This window comes from Typha angustifolia, chromosome 11 (genome assembly GCF_048772165.1).
Source record: "Typha angustifolia cultivar Huaian chromosome 11, ASM4877216v1, whole genome shotgun sequence".
NCBI lineage: Eukaryota > Viridiplantae > Streptophyta > Magnoliopsida > Poales > Typhaceae > Typha > Typha angustifolia.
In genome coordinates this window covers 880,223-902,918 of record NC_133249.1, presented here as the reverse complement: position 1 = coordinate 902,918, position 22,696 = coordinate 880,223, and the positions used below count along the sequence as shown (strand labels likewise).

General features: G+C 39.7%; 5 protein-coding genes and 1 non-coding gene across 7 annotated transcripts; 2 read left to right on the top strand and 4 right to left on the bottom strand.

Annotated features, from left to right (window-relative positions):
- The first annotated feature begins 185 nt into the window (after positions 1 to 185).
- LOC140770946 (putative leucine-rich repeat receptor-like protein kinase At2g19210) lies at positions 186 to 6,033 on the top strand. Of its 2 annotated transcripts, XM_073112280.1 has the most exons (13): positions 186 to 346; positions 533 to 1,094; positions 1,167 to 1,627; positions 1,759 to 1,897; positions 1,977 to 2,048; positions 2,431 to 2,502; positions 2,582 to 2,662; positions 2,793 to 2,977; positions 3,124 to 3,383; positions 3,746 to 3,872; positions 4,448 to 4,516; positions 4,620 to 4,809; positions 5,378 to 6,033. In XM_073112280.1, exons 1-13 carry the CDS (start codon positions 247 to 249, stop codon positions 5,808 to 5,810), a joined length of 2,751 nt encoding a protein of 916 aa, XP_072968381.1. In that variant the 5' UTR covers positions 186 to 246; the 3' UTR covers positions 5,811 to 6,033. The 2 variants fall into 2 exon arrangements, with proteins under 2 accessions (XP_072968381.1, XP_072968382.1); XM_073112281.1 differs by lacking the exon at positions 2,431 to 2,502.
- A 130-nt stretch (positions 6,034 to 6,163) lies between these two features.
- Positions 6,164 to 7,432, bottom strand: LOC140771015 (transcription factor RAX3-like). Its single transcript, XM_073112366.1, has 3 exons — positions 7,170 to 7,432; positions 6,940 to 7,069; positions 6,164 to 6,860 (listed from the first exon to the last, which is right to left on the bottom strand). Exons 1-3 carry the CDS (start codon positions 7,303 to 7,305, stop codon positions 6,428 to 6,430), a joined length of 699 nt encoding a protein of 232 aa, XP_072968467.1. The 5' UTR covers positions 7,306 to 7,432; the 3' UTR covers positions 6,164 to 6,427.
- Positions 7,433 to 13,440: 6,008 nt separating this feature from the next.
- On the bottom strand, positions 13,441 to 14,133 carry LOC140769756 (zinc finger CCCH domain-containing protein 23-like). Its single transcript, XM_073110617.1, has one exon. The coding sequence runs from the start codon at positions 14,131 to 14,133 to the stop codon at positions 13,441 to 13,443; it is 693 nt and encodes a 230-aa protein (XP_072966718.1).
- Positions 14,134 to 14,625: 492 nt separating this feature from the next.
- On the bottom strand, positions 14,626 to 17,134 carry LOC140771256 (probable inositol oxygenase). The gene is made up of 10 exons (XM_073112719.1): positions 16,984 to 17,134; positions 16,786 to 16,900; positions 16,329 to 16,410; positions 15,919 to 16,123; positions 15,761 to 15,820; positions 15,601 to 15,653; positions 15,384 to 15,506; positions 15,135 to 15,283; positions 14,937 to 15,018; positions 14,626 to 14,867 (listed from the first exon to the last, which is right to left on the bottom strand). The coding sequence occupies exons 1-10, from the start codon at positions 17,000 to 17,002 to the stop codon at positions 14,841 to 14,843; spliced, it is 915 nt and encodes a 304-aa protein (XP_072968820.1). The 5' UTR covers positions 17,003 to 17,134; the 3' UTR covers positions 14,626 to 14,840.
- Positions 17,135 to 17,970: 836 nt separating this feature from the next.
- Positions 17,971 to 18,043, bottom strand: TRNAV-UAC (transfer RNA valine (anticodon UAC)). The gene has a single exon. It is a non-coding gene; the product is annotated as a tRNA-Val (tRNA).
- A 108-nt stretch (positions 18,044 to 18,151) lies between these two features.
- LOC140770049 (RNA polymerase sigma factor sigC) lies at positions 18,152 to 22,240 on the top strand. The gene is made up of 7 exons (XM_073111029.1): positions 18,152 to 18,389; positions 19,181 to 19,344; positions 19,441 to 20,022; positions 20,110 to 20,340; positions 20,425 to 20,565; positions 20,670 to 20,870; positions 21,618 to 22,240. Exons 1-7 carry the CDS (start codon positions 18,287 to 18,289, stop codon positions 21,897 to 21,899), a joined length of 1,704 nt encoding a protein of 567 aa, XP_072967130.1. The 5' UTR covers positions 18,152 to 18,286; the 3' UTR covers positions 21,900 to 22,240.
- Positions 22,241 to 22,696: the final 456 nt, after the last annotated feature.

Here is a 22,696-nt window from a genome sequence, read left to right as displayed (position 1 = left end):
ATATAGGATTCCACTTAAATTGAAACTCAAGTAGGCATATGGTAGCGTTATTCCAATGAGAGAGTCAGATTTGTTTCATGGGAAACCGGTAGGAACAAGCTGTTCTAATCTAAACTTCAATCCACTAGGCCACGAGGTCCTGAAGTTAAACATAATGTTTATATGGATCGAGGAACGGCTAAGCTCTTAATGTCAATATCTCTCATAGTTTAGTTAGGACTTTATATATATTGGGCAGCAGAGATCATGAGAAGCTTCAAGCTTAAGAGGATGGTGAAGCTATGGCTAACCATGGTAAGTATCCTGGGAGTATCCCTTGCAGCACTGGCTCAGGAAAACCCTCAAGGTTAGCTCCATCTTTCCCATAATTTCTAGTCTCAAAAGCTTTTGGGATTCACATATAGGCTTATATATATATATATATATGTGGATAATGTTGGCCTAGCGCCTTAATAATAAAGTAAAATTAATTACCACTGTAATAATATTTTGGAGAAAGCTCTCTGGTGACTCGATCGATTTAAATTTGTAGGTTTTAAGAGCATCGATTGCGGCCTTCCTGATGGTCAGAGCTACGTCGACGAGAATATCAAATTGAAATACACCTCAGATTGGCAGTTCGCAGAATCTGGGACAACTCGTATCATTCAAAAGAGCAGTATAGATCCGAATCTGGGACAACGGTATCAGACACTTAGAAGCTTTCCGAATGGCACTCGGAACTGTTACACTATTAAAGATCTGGTGCAAGGGGAGAAGTATCTTGTAAGAGCCACCTTCTTGTATGGCAACTACGATGGCCTAAACAGTGCGAGTTCTGCATTCGAGTTCGATCTCTATCTTGATTACAAACGTTGGCAAAGAATCAAAATCTCAGATAAAACCGATGGCTCCGACAGAGCGGAGGTGGTGACCATTATCCCCACCAGCATCCTATGGGTTTGTCTAGTGAACATAGGGAAGGGGGTCCCTTTCATCAACGTACTAGAGTTGAGGCAACTTAAGACTTCTATGTATCCAGCAGTCAACACAAGCGTCTCCTTAGTTCTAGAGAATGAGCGTTATAACCTCGGAGCAAATCGAGCACGAATAAGGTGTAATAAAACTTTCTCGCTCACATAAGAGTTTGATGTCAAATATTATTAGTAAATTAATTAATTAAACAGGTACCCGGATGATCCTTACGATCGTATGTGGTGGTGGGATATGACTAATCCCAAATGGACCAACATTTCCACCAGCTTAGCCATCGCCGGCGATGCAGAAAGTATCTTCGAGGTTCCCTCCGCCGTCCTTCGTACCGCCGTCGTGAGCTCAAGGATCGATATCCATTTCGACGTGACTGATGAAGGGGATAAGGAAAAATTTATAGCGATGCACTTCGTCGAATTCAACGACACCGAGTCGAGAACCTTCGACTTCCTCCTCAACGATAGATTGTGGTACCCGAGTTACACGCCGCCACGGCTTCGAGTAGATTACATATACACCCGAACGACTGTGGCAATGGTCAACTACACCTTCTCTCTGGTCCAGGCCCTCAATTCCACTCTTCCTCCTATTCTCAACGCAGTGGAAGTCTACAAGGTCATGCGCGTATCGGACCTGCCGACCAACAACCAAGATGGTAACTCTCGTAACCATTAGAATCATAACGTACATGCATCGTTTATATATTACCAAACAATTCAAACTTGTAAAAAAGTCAAAATGTTCTTAACCGTGCGTGCGTGCATGCATGCATGCAATGGGTTTTAGTTAATGGCATCATGGGAATCAAGGAGCAGTACAAAGTGAAGAGAAACTGGATGGGGGATCCCTGTACTCCAAAATCTTTTGTCTGGGACGGTGCAACTTGTACTTATAATACCTCGGATTATGCAAGAGTAGTAGCTTTGTAAGTGTCCGATAACTTCTTTTATATAAGCTATAAGTATCTGGGTTAAATGCTAACCGGTTCATTACAATCTTCTCAGGAATCTATCTTCGTTTGGATTGACCGGAGAAATCTCCGCATCTTTTGTGAATCTCGCATCATTGAAGTCCTTGTAAGTGCTGCTGTATCACTTTGAATGTGTATGACGTTTTCTTCACATTTCGACTTAAAAAGATGGTTTGAACCATATAATCTCTGTTTAAATCAAGAGTTCTAGGGTCATCGCTGCGGTAACGTAGAGTAATTTGTGGCGTTTTTAAATTACGGAGACTGCCTGTAGCCTATAGCCTATTTCTTTCAAAAGCTAAGTAGGAATAAGGAGGGTTTAAGCTAATTTATCCCTAATTACTCTGTGAGCCTAGAAAACGTAGTACCTCTGGCGGCGTGTATATGTAATCTACTCGAAGAAGAAGAAGTACTTGTGTTGGTGCAGTGCTTCAGCTGTTTCTATATCTTGTTTGATGCAAAGTATGTATGTTACTGTTCAATTTCAGGGACTTGTCTCTGAATAACTTAACAGGGCCATTACCTGATTTTCTGGTAAACTTAACATCGCTGGAACACCTGTGAGTGCTTACTTCTTATCCATTTTATTCAGATTGCCTTGGTAGTGAATGGTACCTGTCGAATTTTGGCTTCTTGCAGAAATTTGACTGGCAATCAGTTATCTGGATCAGTTCCTCCTGCTCTTCTTAGGAGATCACAGGATGGTTCGCTTCGACTAAGGTTTGCTTCAACCTGACATATTTCTCTTTGATACAGTTATGAGAATCAAGACTACTATTTCACATTTGTGTCTCACTTCAGACTTATATTCTCCCTGCTGTAATTGGTTAAATCTTCACTAATTTTCCAGCATTGAAGGCAATCCAAAGCTGTGCGTTAATGGGAGTACATGTGGGAACAATGACCCAGATCTGTGCGCTGATGGGAGTACTTGTGGGAAAAATAAAACTACATTGATTATTGCAGTAATTGTAGCAGTTGTGGTGGTGGTGCTGCTAATTGTGGGATTCATCATATGGAGACTAAAGCGACCAGGTAGTCTATTTGAGAGCAAATCCTGTCTTGTTTTCATCTTTACATTTCAATCAACAAATCACTAACAAAGCACCATACACATAGGATGAATGCTTAAGCTTTCCATCCACAGCCTTACAATAATTATCTATACTTTTCTTTGGAAGCCTTCTCGACCAGTACCTCCAAAAAACTCAGTGAAGACGACTCCAATAAATTAATAGATGATCAAGGGAATTTATTGCAAATTGACCTTCGCCGATTCACATACTTGGAGCTGGAGAAGATAACTAACAATTTTGAACTAGTAATTGGGCAAGGAGGATTTGGGACTGTCTATCGTGCCTGCTTAGAGAATGCTTCTCAAGTTGCAGTCAAGATGCTTTCTCACTCATCACGACAAGGGGCAAAGGAGTTTCTTGCCGAGGTACAATAAACCAAACTTATTTGGCCTTTATTTGAATGACATTATAAATAAGGTATTTTAGTTCATGAATGGGAGGGTGTATAACAGGAAGCTTTAACAGTGTTTGGGTGCTCCAACTATGTTGTACAAGGATTAGAAATTAAAGTACTGAATCTACTCTGAAATTCTTAGCATGCTATAGGGTGACATGGTCATTAAAGGAATCCAAAATCCACTACTCTGTAGACTAAAACTTTTAAAAGGCGTTGTAGTTCATTTTTTAAATCTGGAGGTTGAGTTGCCGGATAACTGTTTTAGGAAACAGAATTCCTGCTTAAGTTATTCTGCAGATCCATCTTGACTGTGTTCTGATTGTTCCACAGGTCAAGAACTTGTCAAAAGTTTATCACAGAAATCTTTTATCTTTGGTTGGCTACTGCAAAGACGGAAACCACCTGGCCCTTGTCTATGATTACATGTCTGAAGGAAGCCTTGACGACCATCTTCGAGGTTGCTATGCATAACATTATGTTACTGCTGATATGAATATAATCTGACAAGTAAAAAAGATCTCATTATTCAGTAAATAGTTATTCTTTATTCTGGGACTTTCCATAAATATTGCTAAGTGTAGAAGACTGACATAATGTCATGAGTTGATACAGAGTTTAAAATACTGTTACATAGTGTTGACTGTACAATATGCAAATTCAGGCATTGCCTGGAGGTTCTTCCTATAAATGTTTCTTTTTTTTTTTCTCTCTTTTATTGTTGTTTTAGATCAAGGAGTAATTTGAAACTTAAAATTCAAGAAGACCTCAGTTTTTGATGTTTCTTGATTTCCTTCCAGAATAAAATTAAACACGATCAGTGTAAGTAGTACGATCATGAACTTACTGCTCTATCTTCGTGCTTGTCTTAAGTTTTGCTAAGGCTTTCTCCACCACACACTAGATTATATAAGTAGGCGAATTTCTATCGTCAAAGATGCAAAAAATCAACCTTAAATTACCTGTATCTTAGTGTGTGTTCCTCACTTTCCAGGAAAGCTGTTGTTAACTGGTATTACATGATATTTTTTACAGGGAAAGCTTGCACTGATAGAGTCTTAATGTGGGAAGACCGGCTCCGAATTGTATATGAAGCAGCACAAGGTTTGGCAAGAATATGATGCATCTTTCCTTCTTCTTTTTGTCATGCTTCAGTCTAATCAGTTTCTCCTCGCATTGCATTCATCAAGACTCTGTCGATATGCAGGGCTTGAATACCTGCATGGATCTTGCGATCCACCAATAATTCATAGAGATGTAAAGACAGCAAACATCCTCTTGAACCAAAAGCTAGAGGCCAAGATTGCAGATTTCGGTCTCGCCAGGGATTTTAAAAGTGACTCTCACACTAATGCATCTTCAGGCGTTGCTGGTACTCCAGGATATCTTGATCCAGAGTATGTTATTGTTCATCATCTTATCAGTAGAAAGGGGAAATTAAATTAAAGATATAGGACCCGAAAGGTAAGAATTAGATCAAGTCAAATAACTCTAATGCACAGAAGGAAAGAGTCGAAGACGACTCTTATAAGCTACCTATCATCTCTTTTCTGCTATTCTATTTATTATCTGGTATAGGCCATCCTGGATAGGCTTGATAATAAATGAAGGATATAGGACATAAATACATTTTCTACCATGAAGATGGGAAAAGAAGAAAAAAAATCAGTATGTATTAGTTTAATAAGCATTTCAAACTATGTAATCTATCAAGAGGAAGAGATTATGTTTGGAAGACTTGAAAGTGTTAATTGCAGCCATCTTAGTCTCTTGGATAACTGAGTTTTTCTTTCTTTTTCCACCATGGAATGTGGTTTAATGCTGACTTGTGAGGTTTATGATCTTCTTGTGTGCTGTAGCGATTGGCTTCACCTCTTGTAAATCTTGTCACAACTTCATATTTGTTGGCCATGTCATGCATTTGTGACTAAACAAAACTAATCTTGACCTTTGTCCACTCTACAGATACATCAGCACTCACAATTTCGATAAGAAGAGTGATGTCTACAGCTTTGGCGTAGTTCTCTTGGTGGTGATCACCAGCAAACCTCAAATATTACGGACCCCAGGCACAGTTCATCTAACTCAGTGGGTTGCACAAAGACTCGCAAAAGGAAGCATTGATGATGTTATCGACAAGAGGCTGCAAGAGCAATACGACGTCAATTCTGTTTGGAAGGTTCTTGATTTAGCACTGGCTTGCACCGAGAAGACATCGACAGAGAGGCCGTCGATGTCCTACGTGGTAGCACAGCTGAAGGAGAGCCTGTCACTGGTGGCTGCTTGTGATAGTAGTCGCAACTTGGGCATGGACAGCAACATTTTAAGCCAGATAAGTGCTTCTGGAATATCCCATGCAAGCAATGGAGAAGATTTCACTGGTCCATCCATACGCTAGAACGAGCTTTTCTACAACTGCTGTGTGTCCTCAGGCTGTAGTTCTGTTATTCTGATGTTTTAATTTGGTCAACCTTATTTGGCTTGCTGCAGGCTTCTATTATGTATTTAAACCTCTACAATTCAACCTTCTGCACTGTCCTTTTTCATGGAAGAACTAATAGTTATATTTTCCTATCAATATCCAGGGAAGTTCTTTTGTCCTTTTCTCGTCTAGAGAGTAACATTCCACAATTATTGATAAATAAAAGAGGAGCCATTGCTTTCCACTACCTATGCAAGTTTGATGACTTCTGAGCAGGCAGGATTTAATTACTCTCATTCTTGGGTCTTATGGGCTAACAATATCTCAAGAATAACTTATTATTTCACTTAGAATTACAATAATGTAAATACACTGTAACACAAATAGGAGTTACACATATATGTATCTCAAATCATATGTTTCTTCTAATCAGTTATATGAATATGGTGAGAGGTTCATTAAAGAAACTATCTAATTTAAGACTACTCTACTCTCTTTTATTAGCACTATCATCTTCTGAGCTAGCTCATCTATATTGAATTGTGGCCTTCCTATAAGTATGTGAGACTGCAGTACAGGCCTTGTGGAACTAACTAGGAGAACTGAAAACTGAGCTCTGAAAATAAATCATCATCTCCACTGGCTCCATCAATAGTCCAATTGATGTAGTTGTTCCAGCTACTATTCTCGACCGTCATTGACGACAATGATGACACCGAGACCTCTGCGGATGTGTCCGCCACTTGGCCGGCGAAGTCAGTCTCTTCTATTAGACTCAGCAGCTCAGCATATAAGTTGTTAGATTCATGAGCAAATTCATTACTTGGATCAAGGACTTTCTGTTGGGTCACCAAGAAATCATCACTTTTATAGGACTCAACTTTGGTGGTAGAGATGGATGTGGATGTCGTGTTGCTTAAAGTGTTTGTTTGCCCAATCATCACCTTCTTCTTGAGTTTAGTGTTCCAGTAGTTCTTGACGCCATTGTCAGTTCTTCCAGGCAGTTTAGAAGCGATAACAGACCACCTAGACAAATACCCAACAAGCAATCTTTAGCAAACTAAGTGAAATCCGACATTATACCAATCTTTATTCTCAAATATACCTGCTTCCAATTTGGTTGTAGAGGGAGCAAATGATGCTGTCTTCTTCCTCTGTAAAGCCTCCATGCTTAACATCTGGCCTGAGGTAATTGAGCCATCTTAACCTACAACTCTTGCCACAACGTTTAAGGCCTGAAACGAGCACAGTACAGTAGAAAAGCTACACCAAGTGAGCAATAGAAATGGAGATGGGTAGTAAAACTGAAAGTGTTCAGAGACACAAGGAACTAGCCTGCTTTCTTAGGCAAAGCTATCCAATTGCCACCAGCTCCATACTTCTCCAAGTAGCTTCTTAAGGTGGCATCCTCCTCTGGAGACCAAGGTCCCCTTTTTACGGTGGCCTTATCACAACATGGAATCCTTCCCATTTCTCAAAGATAATCAAACAAATAAATCTCGATGCAGAGGTAAATAAGAAGAGAGAAGGGATGGGTTCGTAGAAGAGTAATGGGCTTTAGTCCATTCTTCCATCGTTTTATAGATCTTTATTTCCGAGGCAAGGGTTGACCGAATACGACGATCCCGTCTTCTGGAATGGATTTAACTGATACAAGAAACGACACAACTTCGGAAAAGAGATTAATATTGTATTTAAACTTCATCATTCTTTGATGTATATTATTTATTTTTAGAGCACTTACACAATCGTGGTTTGATTTAGCAATTATATGAGTTGTAAAAATAAACTTAAGTATAATATTGTAATCATAGTGTGGAAATGGTCAGTTCTGAAATGGTTAGAAGCTATTTAATTACCTCAGAAGGTACAGTAATAGTTGTGGAAATGGTCAGTTTTATGACCACGTCTTTTGCGTGAGATGAATAGCGAGTGAAAAAAAAGTAGCTATTGCTTTCAGAATTGCGATAGAGCTGGTTAGGAAGTCCTAGACTTGATCTCATGAGAGCGAGTTCACGACCAGTAAAAGGTGTCTTTGAGAAGTTGTACTTCAAGTAAGACCTTGTCAAAGTTGGCCTCTTCTCCTGTTACAAGTGTATATAATGACTATATCTCTGTATAATATTAGTTGTTTGTGTCACCCTGTCGCTTTATTAAATTTGAAAATAAAATATCACATGAGGTCATTAACATTGTAAGATGACACAAATAATGCCACTTTCAGATTTTATTTTTATCATTTTTTAGGTTACTATACATGACAAACTAAAACAAAAAGGCATGATGGAAGATCAAATAAATTCAAGTAAATGTTTGAAATTTGATATATTGATCCACTTATACCAATAGTAGAGAAAAAGCTAGTAGCTTAAACCAGAGAAGAGAGTGATCTTCTGGAGATCCAGAAATCATCCTCGGCACTTAAAAACATATCTTCTGAACCACAGAGGAGTTACTCTCCTGTTTGATTGTAGGATGGAGAATCTGGACCACTACACCTGCACTTATCATGGATGACATATAATTAATTGTAGAGGCTAGGCTGGCAGTTCAAAATATGATCTCGCGCTAGCACTGACTGACAGAAGAAACCAAAAAGGCCTACAAAATATTATGATTAACAAGGAGTTACAATGAACTATGATTACATCCACCGCACACAAGGACCAGATAATGGATAACCTTAACATGATTCAATTCAATATAGAAGTTTAGATCATTCTGAACGTATTAGCACATACCAACTCATAAAATGTAATTTGTGGATCCAAAGGATTACAAAAAAAATTTATTCTGAAGAAGTAGTATCTATCATTTACAATGATCATGAAGTCAGGTCAGAGTAGATCTCTGTGTGATGGATGGCCACTATCACTAGGCTGAAGACCTCACTACACAAAATTACCACGACGAATTTTCTTACTCCTTTGAAAGTAAGAAAATGCTGAATTAACCACAGTGATGCTAGCAGCCTATCCCAACTTAGCCAGTTCCTCATGCAATGCAACTAAGTGCTTCCTTTTCCACACAACGCATCATTAACCAGACACCCTGTTTGGGCACAGGTGATTTGACATAGACACAAGTCGCAACCACATTGAAGCCATCATTAAATGGGAGAGCAAACCTTGGCTCTCTCCATCCATTGTCCATCTCTGAGAACTCCAACCGAGTCCAATCCGTAACGATCAAAGTCCGGTAACCTAATGCAACAGTGTAATGCTCATCCTTCACAACTCCACTAATCCAATTCGAGAACTCAGTCGACAATGTTTGCTTAGCATCTCTGATCAAATTCACCACCTCAACCAGTGACTTCTCCATGATCTTACCACCACTTGCACAGAGAGAAACAGGATATATACAATTCCCATAGTAACATTCCTTGGATGATATAATCACCCACGAGATGGCAAGTGTTTGCCATGAAGGTGAGACAGGCATCAGCATTCAGTTTATGATTTATTGCTCGTGTGTGGCACCGCCACATGATTGCAGTCACAGCATCAAATGTGGAGCATCTTTGGCCTCTCTTGCTCGTGTACAAATTCTTGACATGGTTAATGGTGCCAGGAGACATGTCCATGTTGGACGACTCGAATTGGAAGAAGGAGAATTTGGGTGGCGGTCCTTGAGAAGCCTTAGGTGAAGGAAGCGCTTCCCTGCACCAGATTGGCTCCACAAGAGGTTGATCAAGACCTCTTGCCACGTCTGCAATGGCTTTTACAAATGTCCTGCTCCAAGACCATCAAAGACTAGGTGATTGTAGCTGATTCGAACTGCAAATCCACCGCACTTGAATTCTATCACCTGACATGAGAGAGAAGCTCAAAATAGCAAGAAATATAGATACGTAACTGAAGAACTGAAGTAAAATATTGTTAAGATAACGACCAACATTTAGGCAAATATGCTGCTTGATGAGCAACAAAAGTAAGGGGTGGTGGAAGCTGGATTTTCAAAGATATCAATGCTTACTTTTTACTGGCAAGAGGGGAACCTTGCACTGGTAATGATGCCATATAAAATGAAGCCTGGGTGTTTTGGGAATTTTGATGAAGGGAGGTCGGGCTCCAAAGGTACAGTGATTGAAACAGATTCCCAGCTTCTAAATCAGCTAGTTAATCAAAATTCAAGCACTTGAAGAATTAAAGGAACCGTTGAACATTGAAAGCATCCTATTTTCACCTTCAAAAATTTTGGGTTATAACATACTTACCATGAGGCTAATTAAGCCGCTCATCACTTGGCTAGTTACAGTAAATATGCAAATATTTTTTTGAGATAACTCACAGCTACCTAAGTTCCAAACAATTTTAGCTAGAGATATATTCAGGATGTGTTATTCTTGGTGCACTACTTTGAGAGCCAACTTTTTTTTTATACCATTTTCTTTTTAAATTAAAAAAAATTATGGCCTAGTGATGCTCATCCATTTTAGAGCCCATTTGTTGCAGTTCACAAGTCTAGTTTTAGCACTTATATGGATATGTCTAAACGCTATTGCTCTTGTGGACAAAAGTCAACACTTCCTTTTGCATTAAGTTATAAAAAAGGTCGTGTGCTCGAGCTCTAAATGAGCCAAATCAAGTTGATATTTTGAGCTCGAATATATTATTGAGTCGAGCCAGTATTGACTCACTCAAGCTTGGCTCGTATATTATACATATATATAAAGTTTAGAACTGTTGAATCTGAGATCCAACAGATAGTATGAAGTATATATAAGTAAAAACTCTAAACCTTTCTAATATCACTTCCCAAACTCTCTCAACAGAAACATATCTTCTTCATCACCGAAACCCATCTCCACCGAAAACCATCTTCATCTCTAAGTTCCAATCGGCCAACCATCTCCAAGCTCCTATCTCACCTTCTCATCCATTGGCCTTATCTGCGCCTTTGTCCTCTCTGTCCACCTCCATGACCCCGCCCTCTCCACCCTCCCACTCCTTTGCGGAGCCCTCACCGATAGGACGTCCATCGCCGTCCTCATCCCCACTAATCGCTTCGTTTGTAAAATCTCCCCTTCCCTTCTTGCCTCTTGCGACGAGGCATCTACAAGCTCCTATTGGTCTCTTCTCCACCTTTGTCCTGATCCAGGCCATTGACTCCACATCAAGCGATGTCATCATCGAGGTCTTGGACACCATCGTCTAGCTCGAATCTGAGCTTCGCCGAAGATGTAGTTAATTCGCTCAGGCACCGGGGAAGTGGTGAGGGGCATGTGAAGTTGGGGTGGATTCTTGCTGTTGCTGTGTAATCGGAAGCTAGTCGGGGCTAGAAGTTTCTTGAAAGGATTTCACACCACTACATCTCAGAGGGATCGAGCTACCTTACGAGCTGTCGAGTCGAGCTTGATATCAAACTAGAGATGAGCTGAACCGAGCTAAGCTTTTCCAACTCAAATCAAGCTCAAGATCGAGCAAAACTAAGCTTTTCCACCTCTCAAGTCAAGTTGAGCTCAGGTCACTCAAGCTCGGCTCGTTTACACTCCTCATTTTGAGGCATCTTTGGACCACGCACGCACTCTCTTTTGCATCTCTGGTCCTCTTAGACCTAGCTCAGTGATTGAGTCCTATCATCATAATAGGGCTCACAATTTTTTTTATGTTTTCCTTACTGAAGCTACGTGTACATATACATGGCCTGAACTCATTGTGACAATTTAAAATAGTTAGACATAATTACCTAACCAATATATCATCTATATATTGGATAGAATTATCCCTAGCTCCTCTAATTTATGATTAGACTCAATTTCAGAGTTTATTAAAAAAAGGAAAAAATTAAAGGATGTAATAAAGCAATAACCAAGATAATAGAGAGTAGTTCGAGAAATATGCTCCGAGTTATTAGAGTTCCAGCTTAAGGCAAGACGGAGCTGTTCAAATAACAAGTCATAATGTTATCATGCAAAGCTCACTAGTTCTTTGGGGCATTTTCACATACGTTAGATTTACATTACTTGCAAACCGACATTGCATAACTACCACATGTTTGCAAAACAGCTCCAAAGAAGAATAAATGCATGCGCATGCCAAAAGAAACCAAACCTGCATCATAAAAGTAAGTCGGTCGCACTCCACTTCCTTCGGCGGCCGCACGAGGAGCTCCTCTTCGGGGATCACGGTAACCTCGTCCTCGACGGTAGTTCACATCTTCCAACGTACAAGCCGCCGCTATCTCGACGAACCAGACGCCATCCCTAGTGCACGCGATCTCGGGGTCAAGTTCTTGGAGCTTCTCGATTCGCCCGACAAGAGGGTGGTAGAAGAAAACCAGAGTACCCTTGGAGAGCGCTTCTTTGATGGCCTTCCCAGGTCCGACGCCACGGTCGAACACGAGGAGGAGGTCGCGGAAGATTCTAATGCCGGCCAATTTGTCGATGGAGGAGTTGTCGCTCAGGGTCGGTTGGTTTGGGCGGACGAGGGTCGGAGATTGCTTGGTTACGTAGATGATGGTGATCCCGGTGGCCGTAGTGATCTGAGTGTTTATAGTATCGCAATGGGATCTGCGAGTGGGTGGTGTCAAGGATGGTGTCAAGGAAAAGGAAAAAGATACATAGGAGAAGTAACTTTGGGGAGATATAAATAAATTAAAAAAAAAAAATATATATATATATATATATAAGTTATAAAAAATAAATTAAGTCAGAGAAGTATAGTGGATAATTTTGAAAAAAAAAATATAATAATATATTTTGTGATACGATAAAATTATAAAACAATATGTATGCAAAGATTATATATGCACTTAAATCCAAAATGTCCTATTTACATAATCCATACTTAGTTTGTAGCGTGATAATTTCCAACAAATAGCTTTCCTTACGTTTAACAAAGCATCTAGACAATATAACTAAACTCTATTTTTGTTTAAATAAAAATATATATGCTAGAGAGAAAATGCAAAATAAAAAAAAAATTAGAGGATTACATGAATTTTAATTTAAGAAGCAATATAGACATAGTTAAATTTTAATTAAAAAACTTAACAGTTCTATTATTTATTGACCTTGTCCAAAGTGCATGCATAAAAGTATAGTAATATAAAACAAAATTCAAAAGTAAAAACAGGATGGTATGCGTTTTAATAAGGATCACTAGGTTGCTGATAGATAGATGCTGGAAAGGAATATTAAGCGATGTGTTCGATGTCGTGATTGTTAATCTCTTTACAGAGATTAATGATTGTTTTTAGTGTTAGGGTTGTGACTTTCTTGTCAAATAGAATAAGAGATAATTCTAATTTGACATCTAAATTATCACTACAAAGAAAATAACGACATACGCCTCTAAAATAAAAAAAATAAAAATATATGCATATTATGATAATTTTTTAAGATAATAATAGAAAGTAAAATTATTATAAAACAAGAACAATAATATTGAGACATAGTTTAGAAATACCAAACCATTCTATTTGCACCAAAATATTCGGATACGAAACTACCTACACATCTAAATAAGATTTAATTTACAAACCATTCACATAATTATCGAGAAAATTAAGAAACAAAAAATTCTTTAGCTTTCTACCACCTTCCACGGGGAGATTGAAACTAACATCAAATGAATTAAAATAAGCAAGCAATCTCAATCAATCAGTCCACCAAGTCCGACACCCAATCCACGTCCGGCTCATCCTTGCTGCTTTCCCTATTAAACCCCACTTCACCGGTGGATCCAAATCCGCCCCCCATCTCACGCCTCCAGGACGGCGGCGCGTCGCCCAGCCCCATCTCCCTCATCGCCGCAATCACCGCACTTACCTCCTCCTCCCTCGACCTCGCGATAGCCGGCGAAAGCGGCGGGGAATACGAAACAGGCGACTCCAGAGTCGATCTCGGCGACCGCAGGAACACCATCTCCTTCCTCAACCGTCCGGGCGACCTCGGGACGCGCAGCTGCTCGGGCGTGTGGGCGAAGAAGCACACGCGGCGGCGGCACGCTACGCCGTCCTTGCACGGCTTCGTGCGGTAGCGGTCCGGATGGAGCCAACTCTCGAACACCCCGTGGGCGAGCTCGCAGGCTTCCCCGCGCTCGCACGCACCGGTCTGTCGGAAATCGGCGCACGGCGTGCCGGCGTAGTGGAAGCGGAGCAGGTCCCGGCGCCGCGCCTTCTCGCCGGGATGCGCGTAGGCGCAGTCCGTCCAGTCGTGCGGACGCTCGCGGCCGCAGAGTCGCACCTTGAAATCGTACATCCGGAACGCGTCCGATGACTCGTTCGAGTCGATCACCGGAGGAATCTCAACCGTCGGATGGCCGAAAGAGTCGTTTCCTTGGCTCACCGCCATTGCTCTACGTTGCTCCAAGTGGGAGATGAGACCGTGAGAGGGCATATAAAGCGAATAACATAAATAATTGTGAGTGGGAGGGAGTAAAATAACCGCAAGTAAGTAAACGCCGCTTAGTTTTTATGAGGCGGTGGAAGAGAATGGCGGTATTTGATTTGGATTGTAGCGTACGTCTTTTCCTATTTTTCTTAACCTTTGACGGTTCTTATTTTAGTTGCGAACGAACGAACGACCGCTGAAACGTGGCTCCATGGACGATTCATTCAGGCGTATGTGTTCTTATGCTCTGTTTATTTTACCTTCCTTTCCTCTACTTTCCCATGTAAATACTGTACGCATACAATTATTGGATTATTATGAAGCTCTTGATCATTTCTGGACCTTAATTCGCCTAAGCCAACATACAAATCCATCACAATCATCACCAGCTATCATCACAGGAAAGCAAGCGAAATTGTTGCCCAATTCATCAGTAGTAAGTGACAACAGACAGAAACTAAACTATGGGAGCTGCATCGATCCCCCCTTAAAACTTTATTCCATTACAGAAACCGTCAGAGAGGTTGACAGATAACCACCAATATAGACTACCACGAGTATTCTCAAAAGATACACACATACAGGTAGCTAGCTAGCTAGCTTTATTCCACAACACCTAATGGAGAAGAACAAAACGACTTTAATAACTTGTTATCTGACACAGGAATTCACCATCTCAGCTTAGCCGGGAAGAACTGCAGAACAGAGTGAAACAAATGTTAAAGATTAATTAGTCATAAACGTCTATATATATACATGTATACCTTGTCGATCAGGGACTGGTAATAGGGCTTCACTTCTTCCACGTTAACTCTGACCTTACTCTTGCTATAGAGATCATACTTGCTGCTCGTTACACAAAAGAAAACTTCGTTATATATCTAATATGGACTCTTCTAACGTGAGATATACTTATGTAAGAGTGAATCATATATATATAGAGAGAGAGAGAGATGTCTGACTTGAAGATTCGAAGCCATTTGAGCATCTCCTTGTCCTCATCATTCATGAGATAGCCGTAAGCTCCAGAGCGGTGCAAGGCGTAGAAGGAATGGAACCGCACGATAAAGAACGCTGCAGGTGGTAGGGTTGTACCATTTCCCTTCATCACCTATTATATCGGACCAGAACACGTGATAACATTATTCAGCAAATCATGTGGAATATTAAGTGAAGGAATAAGATCAGTAAACAATCCAAGTAATCCTGACCAGGTACATATACTCGTCGTGGCCCCAAGACATGTTCACTACATCCAGCCCACAGTTCTCGGAATACATCCCCAGCCTCGTGCAGAATAGCGGGTTATTATAATCCGGGTTATCCTTAAAATACTGCGAATAGAACACCTATTCCAGTTAAACATCAAGTGGTGGTACTTGCTGTCACAAATGAATGAATCATAGGTGACTCAGCTGATGCCCTTACTTGGTGATGGACAATGGATTCATCAAATGCACACCCCAAAGGAAACGTATCCCCTAGTCATATCATTCAAGAATTAAAAAAAAAAAAAGAAGTTGTCAAGCATAAGGACAAGTTCCAGCTTCACAAGTTCCAAAATTTCGGGGGACAAAGAGAGACTAACCAACAACACACCACTGTGGCTCTCCACCGAAACAAGGGTGCAGTAACACTTTCCCAAGGTCTATAATCCACCAGTTATTCGAGAATAAATCAATATTATATACGCTGTGAATAATTTATAATTCAAGTACGAGGGATACGAATAGCGTATACGTATACCATGGATAAGAGCAGTTAGGTGGAGCCAGTCTTGGTCAGGGTAGTCTCGACGAATAGCCTCAGCGGATTGGAGAAGGTGCTCGATCTGGGGCTCATCCAAATCCGGATCGCTCTCGTCGACAAACTCGTTTAGCAACTCGATGCATTCCCATATGCTCATCTCAGCCTTTTGGAGCTTCCCATACTCTTCTTTCTTCTTCTTCGCCTATTGTTTTCATTTCATAAAGAAGAAATTAGCAATCTTGCTGTAAGTTTGAATGCAATCATAAGTACTAGAATATGTTCGACACGTATAGCTTTCTAGGACTAATTATCATGGGGTCCACTGTCCAATTGGTTTTTTACGATGACGACAGAGAAATATAATCAACTGATTAATGGCGATAATGACACAATTAAAAACGGCTTACGAAAGCATAAGTCTGGTTGATGTGATTAACACGGTAGAATTCCTCCACCCCGGCTCTTCTCTCGCTCTCCTTCTCATAATCTCTGCATAGAAGAAAAAAGAGACTAAACTTGAGCTTTTGGACTAATAATCTTTCTTAATGATGGCAATGTAGTGACAACCTATAAAAAATTACACTTGATTACGTATGAAGGAATTTAATTAATTATCTTAACTGTCAGCAGCTGCGCATTTGTCTCAAAATTAAGGCTATAAACACGCAAACGAGTATACCAAGTCAAAACAACAATAGTCTGATCTACAGGTGCCACTTTTAGGAGAAGTTTTATGACTAGATTTAATTAAGAAGATAAGAAATAAATTAGAGGGTGAGAGAGCTTCAACTACGAATATTACTTCCTCAAAGTAATTAAATAAAAATTAGGAAAAAATAAAATTAAGAATTAATTAAGACTGGCCTGAAAGAGTGACCAAAGGCATTGCTACCAGGAACGAGGAAACCTCCATCAAGATCCAAAGACTCCTTCTCCTCCACCTGACTCTCCCTGTCGTTGCTCTCCTCAATTACCGGCTCTGCTCCCAAATTACCATTAACACACACCGTTAATCACAAATTATATTTAAGATTAGCAAAGAAAGAAGAGTGTACAGAATACCCGGTACGATGACCGTCATCGCGACGAGAAGGACGAGGGCTTGCTTAATAAATTGCACAGGAGAAGAGACCCACGAAAGAGACCCACGCAGACTTCAAAACAAAGGGGATGGAGATAAGTATAACCAAGAGGTGGGAGAAAGAACCCCCCCCCCCGATTTATAATCTAACTGCTGCCATCACTTTTACAAAAAACCCCCGGCAGTTCATCTTAATTACGAGGGTACAGTTGGGAATTTTAGGAGAGGGAGGAAGGGGACGGTGGGTAATTATTAGAGAAATAATACGAAATAGGCCAAACGAATTAAGGGCCAGGTGGATTCCACGTCAGTGACTCGTACGTTTCTGGAAAGCGGGGAACCGGCCAAAATGCTGACGTGGAGGTGAGGAAAGGTTTTTAACTTTTAAAGTTCCCGGCTTCCAGCTCAGGGTCCGTGAGAGATGAACCGGTGGCGCTTGTCGTATTGTGGCCAGTGTACGGTCCACTTCCGGTGGTAGGTGTCCATCTCACGCCATGCAAAATTAGATTATCTTTTCTTTTTCCCTCCGAAAGGAAATGATTAAATGTAGATTGGTTAAATAGGAAGTGGACTTTTAAGCAAGATTAGATGTGACAACTGTGGATAAGATATGGGATTAGATTGGATAAGGACAACGTACTCCTCCAGTTCGACGCTTGCAAATTAATTACTTTGTTCCCAAAATCATGGATTTGGGACCCACCATCTTGATTAGTTGCGTGTGCTATGATCCTTAATTCCTAGTCCTAACGCATACATTGATTAGAATAACGTTTTTCTATATATACCCCTTAAAAATTTCACTTGTTTGTTTCTATAGGTTTTTTTTAAAAAAAAATAATAATTTTGAAGGTTAATTCGTAGAATTATTGGGTAGATATAATTTACAAATAGAACATATTAAAAGATATTAAGAAAATTGCAGCCATTATTAGTTGACGAAAAATAAAAATCTGAAGTCATAGTCTTGTTGCTGCCCAGGATCGAACTGGAGACCTTCAGTGTGTAAGACTGACGTGATAACCACTACACCACAGCAACAAATCATTGAAAATTAAATCGGAAAATTTTAATATTGTTTGAAACACGACGCTGGGTAGATATTTTGCGATGTCGTGGAAAAAGGAAGAGGAGAGAATTGGAGACACTGGAGATGGGAAATTGGTGGTGGAGTGAGCACCTTAAATTTGCACCTCCTCCACATAAGATATTATTTGCTACCTTCTCTTCTCATGCAGTCCTTCCATTCCCGCAGCAATCCTTCCTATTCCTGGACAAATCCCGATGGGTTTTCGTTTCATGGCGGTCTCCAGGAATTGGGCTTCTCCGATCCCATCTCCTTGCTGCACCAGACTTAACTACCAGCTATTTCACCAGGCTTCTTTATGTAAGTGGAGAAGACCCAATTGCTTAATTTACAGATGATTTTAGCACTAGCTAATGCCTATCCAATGAGGTACTCGTTTGCACAGTGTTTGCTAATATTCTTGTTGCCATTTGCTGGTGTGCTGCTAAGATATAAGATGTTTTCACGTTAAAGGCGCAATTTTTGCGAGGAAATTAACTTGCCAAGGTTTGAGGATTTTCATCTTAAGTTTCTAAACAATGAACGGATGGATAAGTAACTTATGCTTACTATCATTTAGTTGGAAATTTGATACCTTGATTTCTACTTTGTAGAGCAACACTAAGTAAATTAAGTTATAACTAGGTGGCTGAAGAACTGGTTAAATATTTAAAAACACTTGTTGTCATCGACCATCTCTCGACTATGCCATTGTGCTAGTATGATCTAACATTGGCTTTTTCTGAGAACTTTGAAGAAAATTCTATTTGTATTGATTTCTATTCTGGTTCTCAGATTGACAACTGCAATGTTTCTTTAGGGATCAAATAGTATGCAATGACAGAGTTGGTCCATGATGCAATTTTATGAACTGTTTGTCAAGTTAGTACTGTTTAAACCCTCTCGTGGCCGACACCGTTTAGGTACTGACGAAGGTAGATATAGGTCTTTAGTTACTATTGTACTATTAATTTTCATCTCTTTGGGGATTGTTAGCTTAATGGTTGGAAATTCTCTCAAGCATGTTATTATCCTTCATTTCTGCTCAGTTGATGTCTTCCTAAAATCCTTGTTCAACATGATAGTCACGTGATTAGCTAAATTTGTTACAGCAAGAAGCAGGGCAATTCCCTTTGAATCTGGAAGAATATTACCTATACATATCTTTCTGGAGGGAAGCGACAGCCAGATTGGAGACAGTCTAAAGGTATTTGCATGTTCATTCGGGCAACTTCAACACACTGAAGACATATCTGGTGATGCGAAAGATATGAAGGTATTGGCTCTTACTATTTAAGCATATTTACATCAGAAGCATTTTGCTTCATTTTGTTGGAAGAAATTCTGAGGATTTCAAGTTTATGCGTATCAGGTGAACGTAGATAGAATGCCCCTCAATGACATGCATGATATGTTTGAATCTCTTAACATGATGGATGAGAATTTATCTGCTTATTCTACAAGTTTGTCAGCAAGCAACTCTTTACAGTTTAACTTACTAATGGAAAACCTCAACAAAATAGAAGATATCTTGGATGGTAAGGACTTGGTAAGGCTGCAAAGAGATATTCTCGTACATATACGACAACTTGGTGCTCTGAAACTATTTCATGCATATCTCTCCAGGACTGTTACGGTACCAACTGTACTTGAATCAGATTTCCTACTCACAGAGCACTTTGCAAACTGTCACCTAGAGTTCCCAGTAAATGAGCAAAAGGCCGATGTAATTGTTCGAACTGGAAAAAATGAAGAGAGGAAACTAAGGAGACAACGAGCATCAGAAAAGGCAACTCGCTTGTCCTATTTGACAGTATCTTCAAAAAAATTAAAGGCTGAGAAATCTACTTTTTCCTCACCAATTAGTGTAGACGAGAAGGCGGGATTATCAGCGTTAAGAAGTAGAAGGTCCGCACTAGCACGAAATGAATCAGAAATGTCGGAGGGGGTTAAGGTACTTCTTGCATTTATATGGATTCGAATATCTACTTTGAACAGAGGTTAAATAAAGATTGAGTTCATGATTTTGATTTTAATGTAGGAAGTTGTGAACCTAGAAAGAACCAGAAGAGAACTGGAGAAGGAAATTGGGCGACCACCCAGTTATGCCAGATGGGCTGAAGCTGCTGGAATTGATCAGGAAACATTGCAGCAGCGTTTGCAGTTTGGCTGGTATTGTAGAGACAAACTTATAAAAAGTACCCGCTCTCTGGTCATGTACCTTGCAAAGAATTACAGGGGAATGGGGATTGCCTTTGATGATCTGCTTCAGGTTGAGGATGCTTCTCTATTCGTGTTATTGATGTACCTGATTGGGTTTTTCTGAACTTGACTACTCCATGTGAACATACCACAGGCAGGGAAGGTGGGTGTCCTGAATGGTGCTGAGAGGTTTGACAACAAGAAAGGGTACAAATTCTCAACCTATGTCCAATATTGGATTAGAAAATCTATATTGGCACTGGTAGCACGACATTCAAGAGGGATCCACATACCTGTAAGTCCTTAATTTTATATAAGAAGAGTTTAGTTCATCTTCGCACGAATCTCATTCAAAGGATGATATGGATTGGTTTTAATATCTTGCAATTTAATTTGTAGGTTAGAATGGATAATATGATTAATCGGATACAAAAGGCTAGGAGAGCCCTCCGTAGCAGGGAAGGAAGGTACCCACAAGATGAGGAGATTGCTAAGTTCACTGGTCTATCATTAGCTAATGTTAGATTAGCTAGGAAGTGCTCTCGCCCTGTTGGTTCAATTGATCAAGATATTGGAAGCGAATGGTGCACAAAGTTCATGGTACAACATTACACTTCCCTCAGTCATCACCACTCAGGAAAGACAGCAAAGCTCTCTTTCTGCATATTTTTTCTTCTGCAATTAATAAGTTCATAGTATGTATACTAAGCTCAAAATCTCTGATAAAAATAGTATTTTCTTGTTTATTGGGCATGTGTCAAGGCTCACATATAAAATATACCTGAGAAAGAAATAGCTCATAATGATGTTCTTGTGTAAATGTGAGCCATTTTTCTACTCTATGATTCCTGGTTGATCAAGATTTTATAAATAATTTGCTTCAGAGGTTCTTTTCTGATGCACATCTTTTGCTGCAACAAGTGAGCATATAGGTGAAAGAATGTAGCTAATCGGACTGTAATTTCATGTCAGCTTTATTACCTTGTGAATGCATCATAAACCATTCTCACAATCAATTAGTAGCCTCAACCATCTTATTGGTACTATGTGGCTATGAATTCATCTGAGCTATTAATATTTATCAAGAATTGTCAACACAAGTTCCAGAAGATTTAAGCCATTAGTTAAGGCGGTCACTACTTCTGCAGTTTTTAAGTGCTAACCTAATTACAGTAATTTTTCTGTAGAAGAATTGTGTTGACATAGCAACAAGAAACTCATAGTAAATTTGTGGTTATAAAATATTTTCGCTTCATGTACTCCTTCCTAGGAAAGAAGCAAAAGCAACTGCTGGCGTTTACACTTAGTATTCTTCTTGCTGTGACCTGATTCCAATTTTCTCTGCAGGAAATAACCCCAGATACCACGGTCGAATCTTCTGATGACGTCGTCATGAAGCAGCATATGAGAGAAAACCTTCTTAAGCTTCTGGAAGAACTGCAACCCAGAGAGAGGCAAGTACTAATACAAAGACATGGGTTGGGAGATGGTAGATGCAAGTCGCTGGAGGAGATTGGCAGGCTTTTCCATGTGTCTAAGGAACGTATACGAAAAATAGAGAAGATAGCCATGTCCAAGATAAGAAGGGAGGAGGTACAAAGAGAATTGAGACACTATCAGCACTTGTAGTCTCTGAACAGCTGCTTCCTAGGCTTTGAACCATTCATTCGTTTGGGCTTCATCACTGAAACTGGAAGCACAAACGATGTGAATGATCTGCTTTTGCCTGCTGCTGACCATGCAGAAGTTTTAGGATGCAGAGATACTTTACATGCCAATAGTTTCTTATTATATTCTTATGAAAATATCAGGTGGTAATTAATTGTAAGTAGTGAAGAGAACAATACATGAATACTTATAGTGCTTCATGATGTATGTTACTGAGCATAGAGAGGGATACAATCTGATGGCTATTAACTTGTGAACAAATAAAAATTTTCGATGCCAGTTAGAATTACGAAATTCTTTCACATGCTTCGCTCTGAAAATATATTAATCAGCGTTTCATATTCTTAAGAAGTGCTTGTGGGAATCTGATTGCTGTCTTTTCTTGAAAGTATTCTTCAAGGGAGAAATGATAAATTTGTATTATTACCTTATTTCAGTTGGAAGCTCTTTTTTTTGCTCTCTTTTCCAGTGGTCAAGTTCTTATCCTGTACCATATTTCAGATACAACTTAACATGCATATATACTATGGTTTTACATTCTCTGTTCTCTTAATCTCATCACTACTTCTGGAGAGAAAGAGGAGCTGAAATTTGGATGTAAAATGTTATTCTTGATTTCTCATATCTTCTTAGTTAATCTTATCTACAATAGAGATGTGGATGTTCTCTTTTTTTGGTTCTCAGAACCAAAGGAAATTTCACTCTCTTTGTATATCAAGTTGGATTTGTCATAAAATTCTTAAAGGTATCACAATTGT

What these genes read in the sequence shown, in the direction of transcription:
- LOC140770946 (XM_073112280.1), top strand. Translation starts at nt 247, where the DNA reads ATGAGAAGCTTCAAGCTTAAGAGGATGGTGAAGCTATGGCTAACCATG. An exon ending in GCAAATCGAGCACGAATAAG is followed by an intron (nt 1,095 to 1,166) that starts GTGTAATAAAAC and finishes TTAATTAAACAG; the next exon opens with GTACCCGGATGATCCTTACG. An exon ending in CAAAGGAGTTTCTTGCCGAG is followed by an intron (nt 3,384 to 3,745) that starts GTACAATAAACC and finishes ATTGTTCCACAG; the next exon opens with GTCAAGAACTTGTCAAAAGT.
- LOC140771015 (XM_073112366.1), bottom strand. Translation starts at nt 7,305, where the DNA reads ATGGGAAGGATTCCATGTTGTGATAAGGCCACCGTAAAAAGGGGACCT. An exon ending in AGCTTTGCCTAAGAAAGCAG is followed by an intron (nt 7,070 to 7,169) that starts GCTAGTTCCTTG and finishes TGCTCGTTTCAG; the next exon opens with GCCTTAAACGTTGTGGCAAG. An exon ending in TACAACCAAATTGGAAGCAG is followed by an intron (nt 6,861 to 6,939) that starts GTATATTTGAGA and finishes GTATTTGTCTAG; the next exon opens with GTGGTCTGTTATCGCTTCTA.
- LOC140769756 (XM_073110617.1), bottom strand. Translation starts at nt 14,133, where the DNA reads ATGGCGGTGAGCCAAGGAAACGACTCTTTCGGCCATCCGACGGTTGAG.
- LOC140771256 (XM_073112719.1), bottom strand. An exon ending in GCCACAGTGGTGTGTTGTTG is followed by an intron (nt 15,654 to 15,760) that starts GTTAGTCTCTCT and finishes TGATATGACTAG; the next exon opens with GGGATACGTTTCCTTTGGGG. An exon ending in AATCCATTGTCCATCACCAA is followed by an intron (nt 15,507 to 15,600) that starts GTAAGGGCATCA and finishes TTCTATTCGCAG; the next exon opens with TATTTTAAGGATAACCCGGA.
- LOC140770049 (XM_073111029.1), top strand. Translation starts at nt 18,287, where the DNA reads ATGGGTTTTCGTTTCATGGCGGTCTCCAGGAATTGGGCTTCTCCGATC. An exon ending in GTGATGCGAAAGATATGAAG is followed by an intron (nt 19,345 to 19,440) that starts GTATTGGCTCTT and finishes TATGCGTATCAG; the next exon opens with GTGAACGTAGATAGAATGCC. An exon ending in AATGGTGCACAAAGTTCATG is followed by an intron (nt 20,871 to 21,617) that starts GTACAACATTAC and finishes TTTTCTCTGCAG; the next exon opens with GAAATAACCCCAGATACCAC.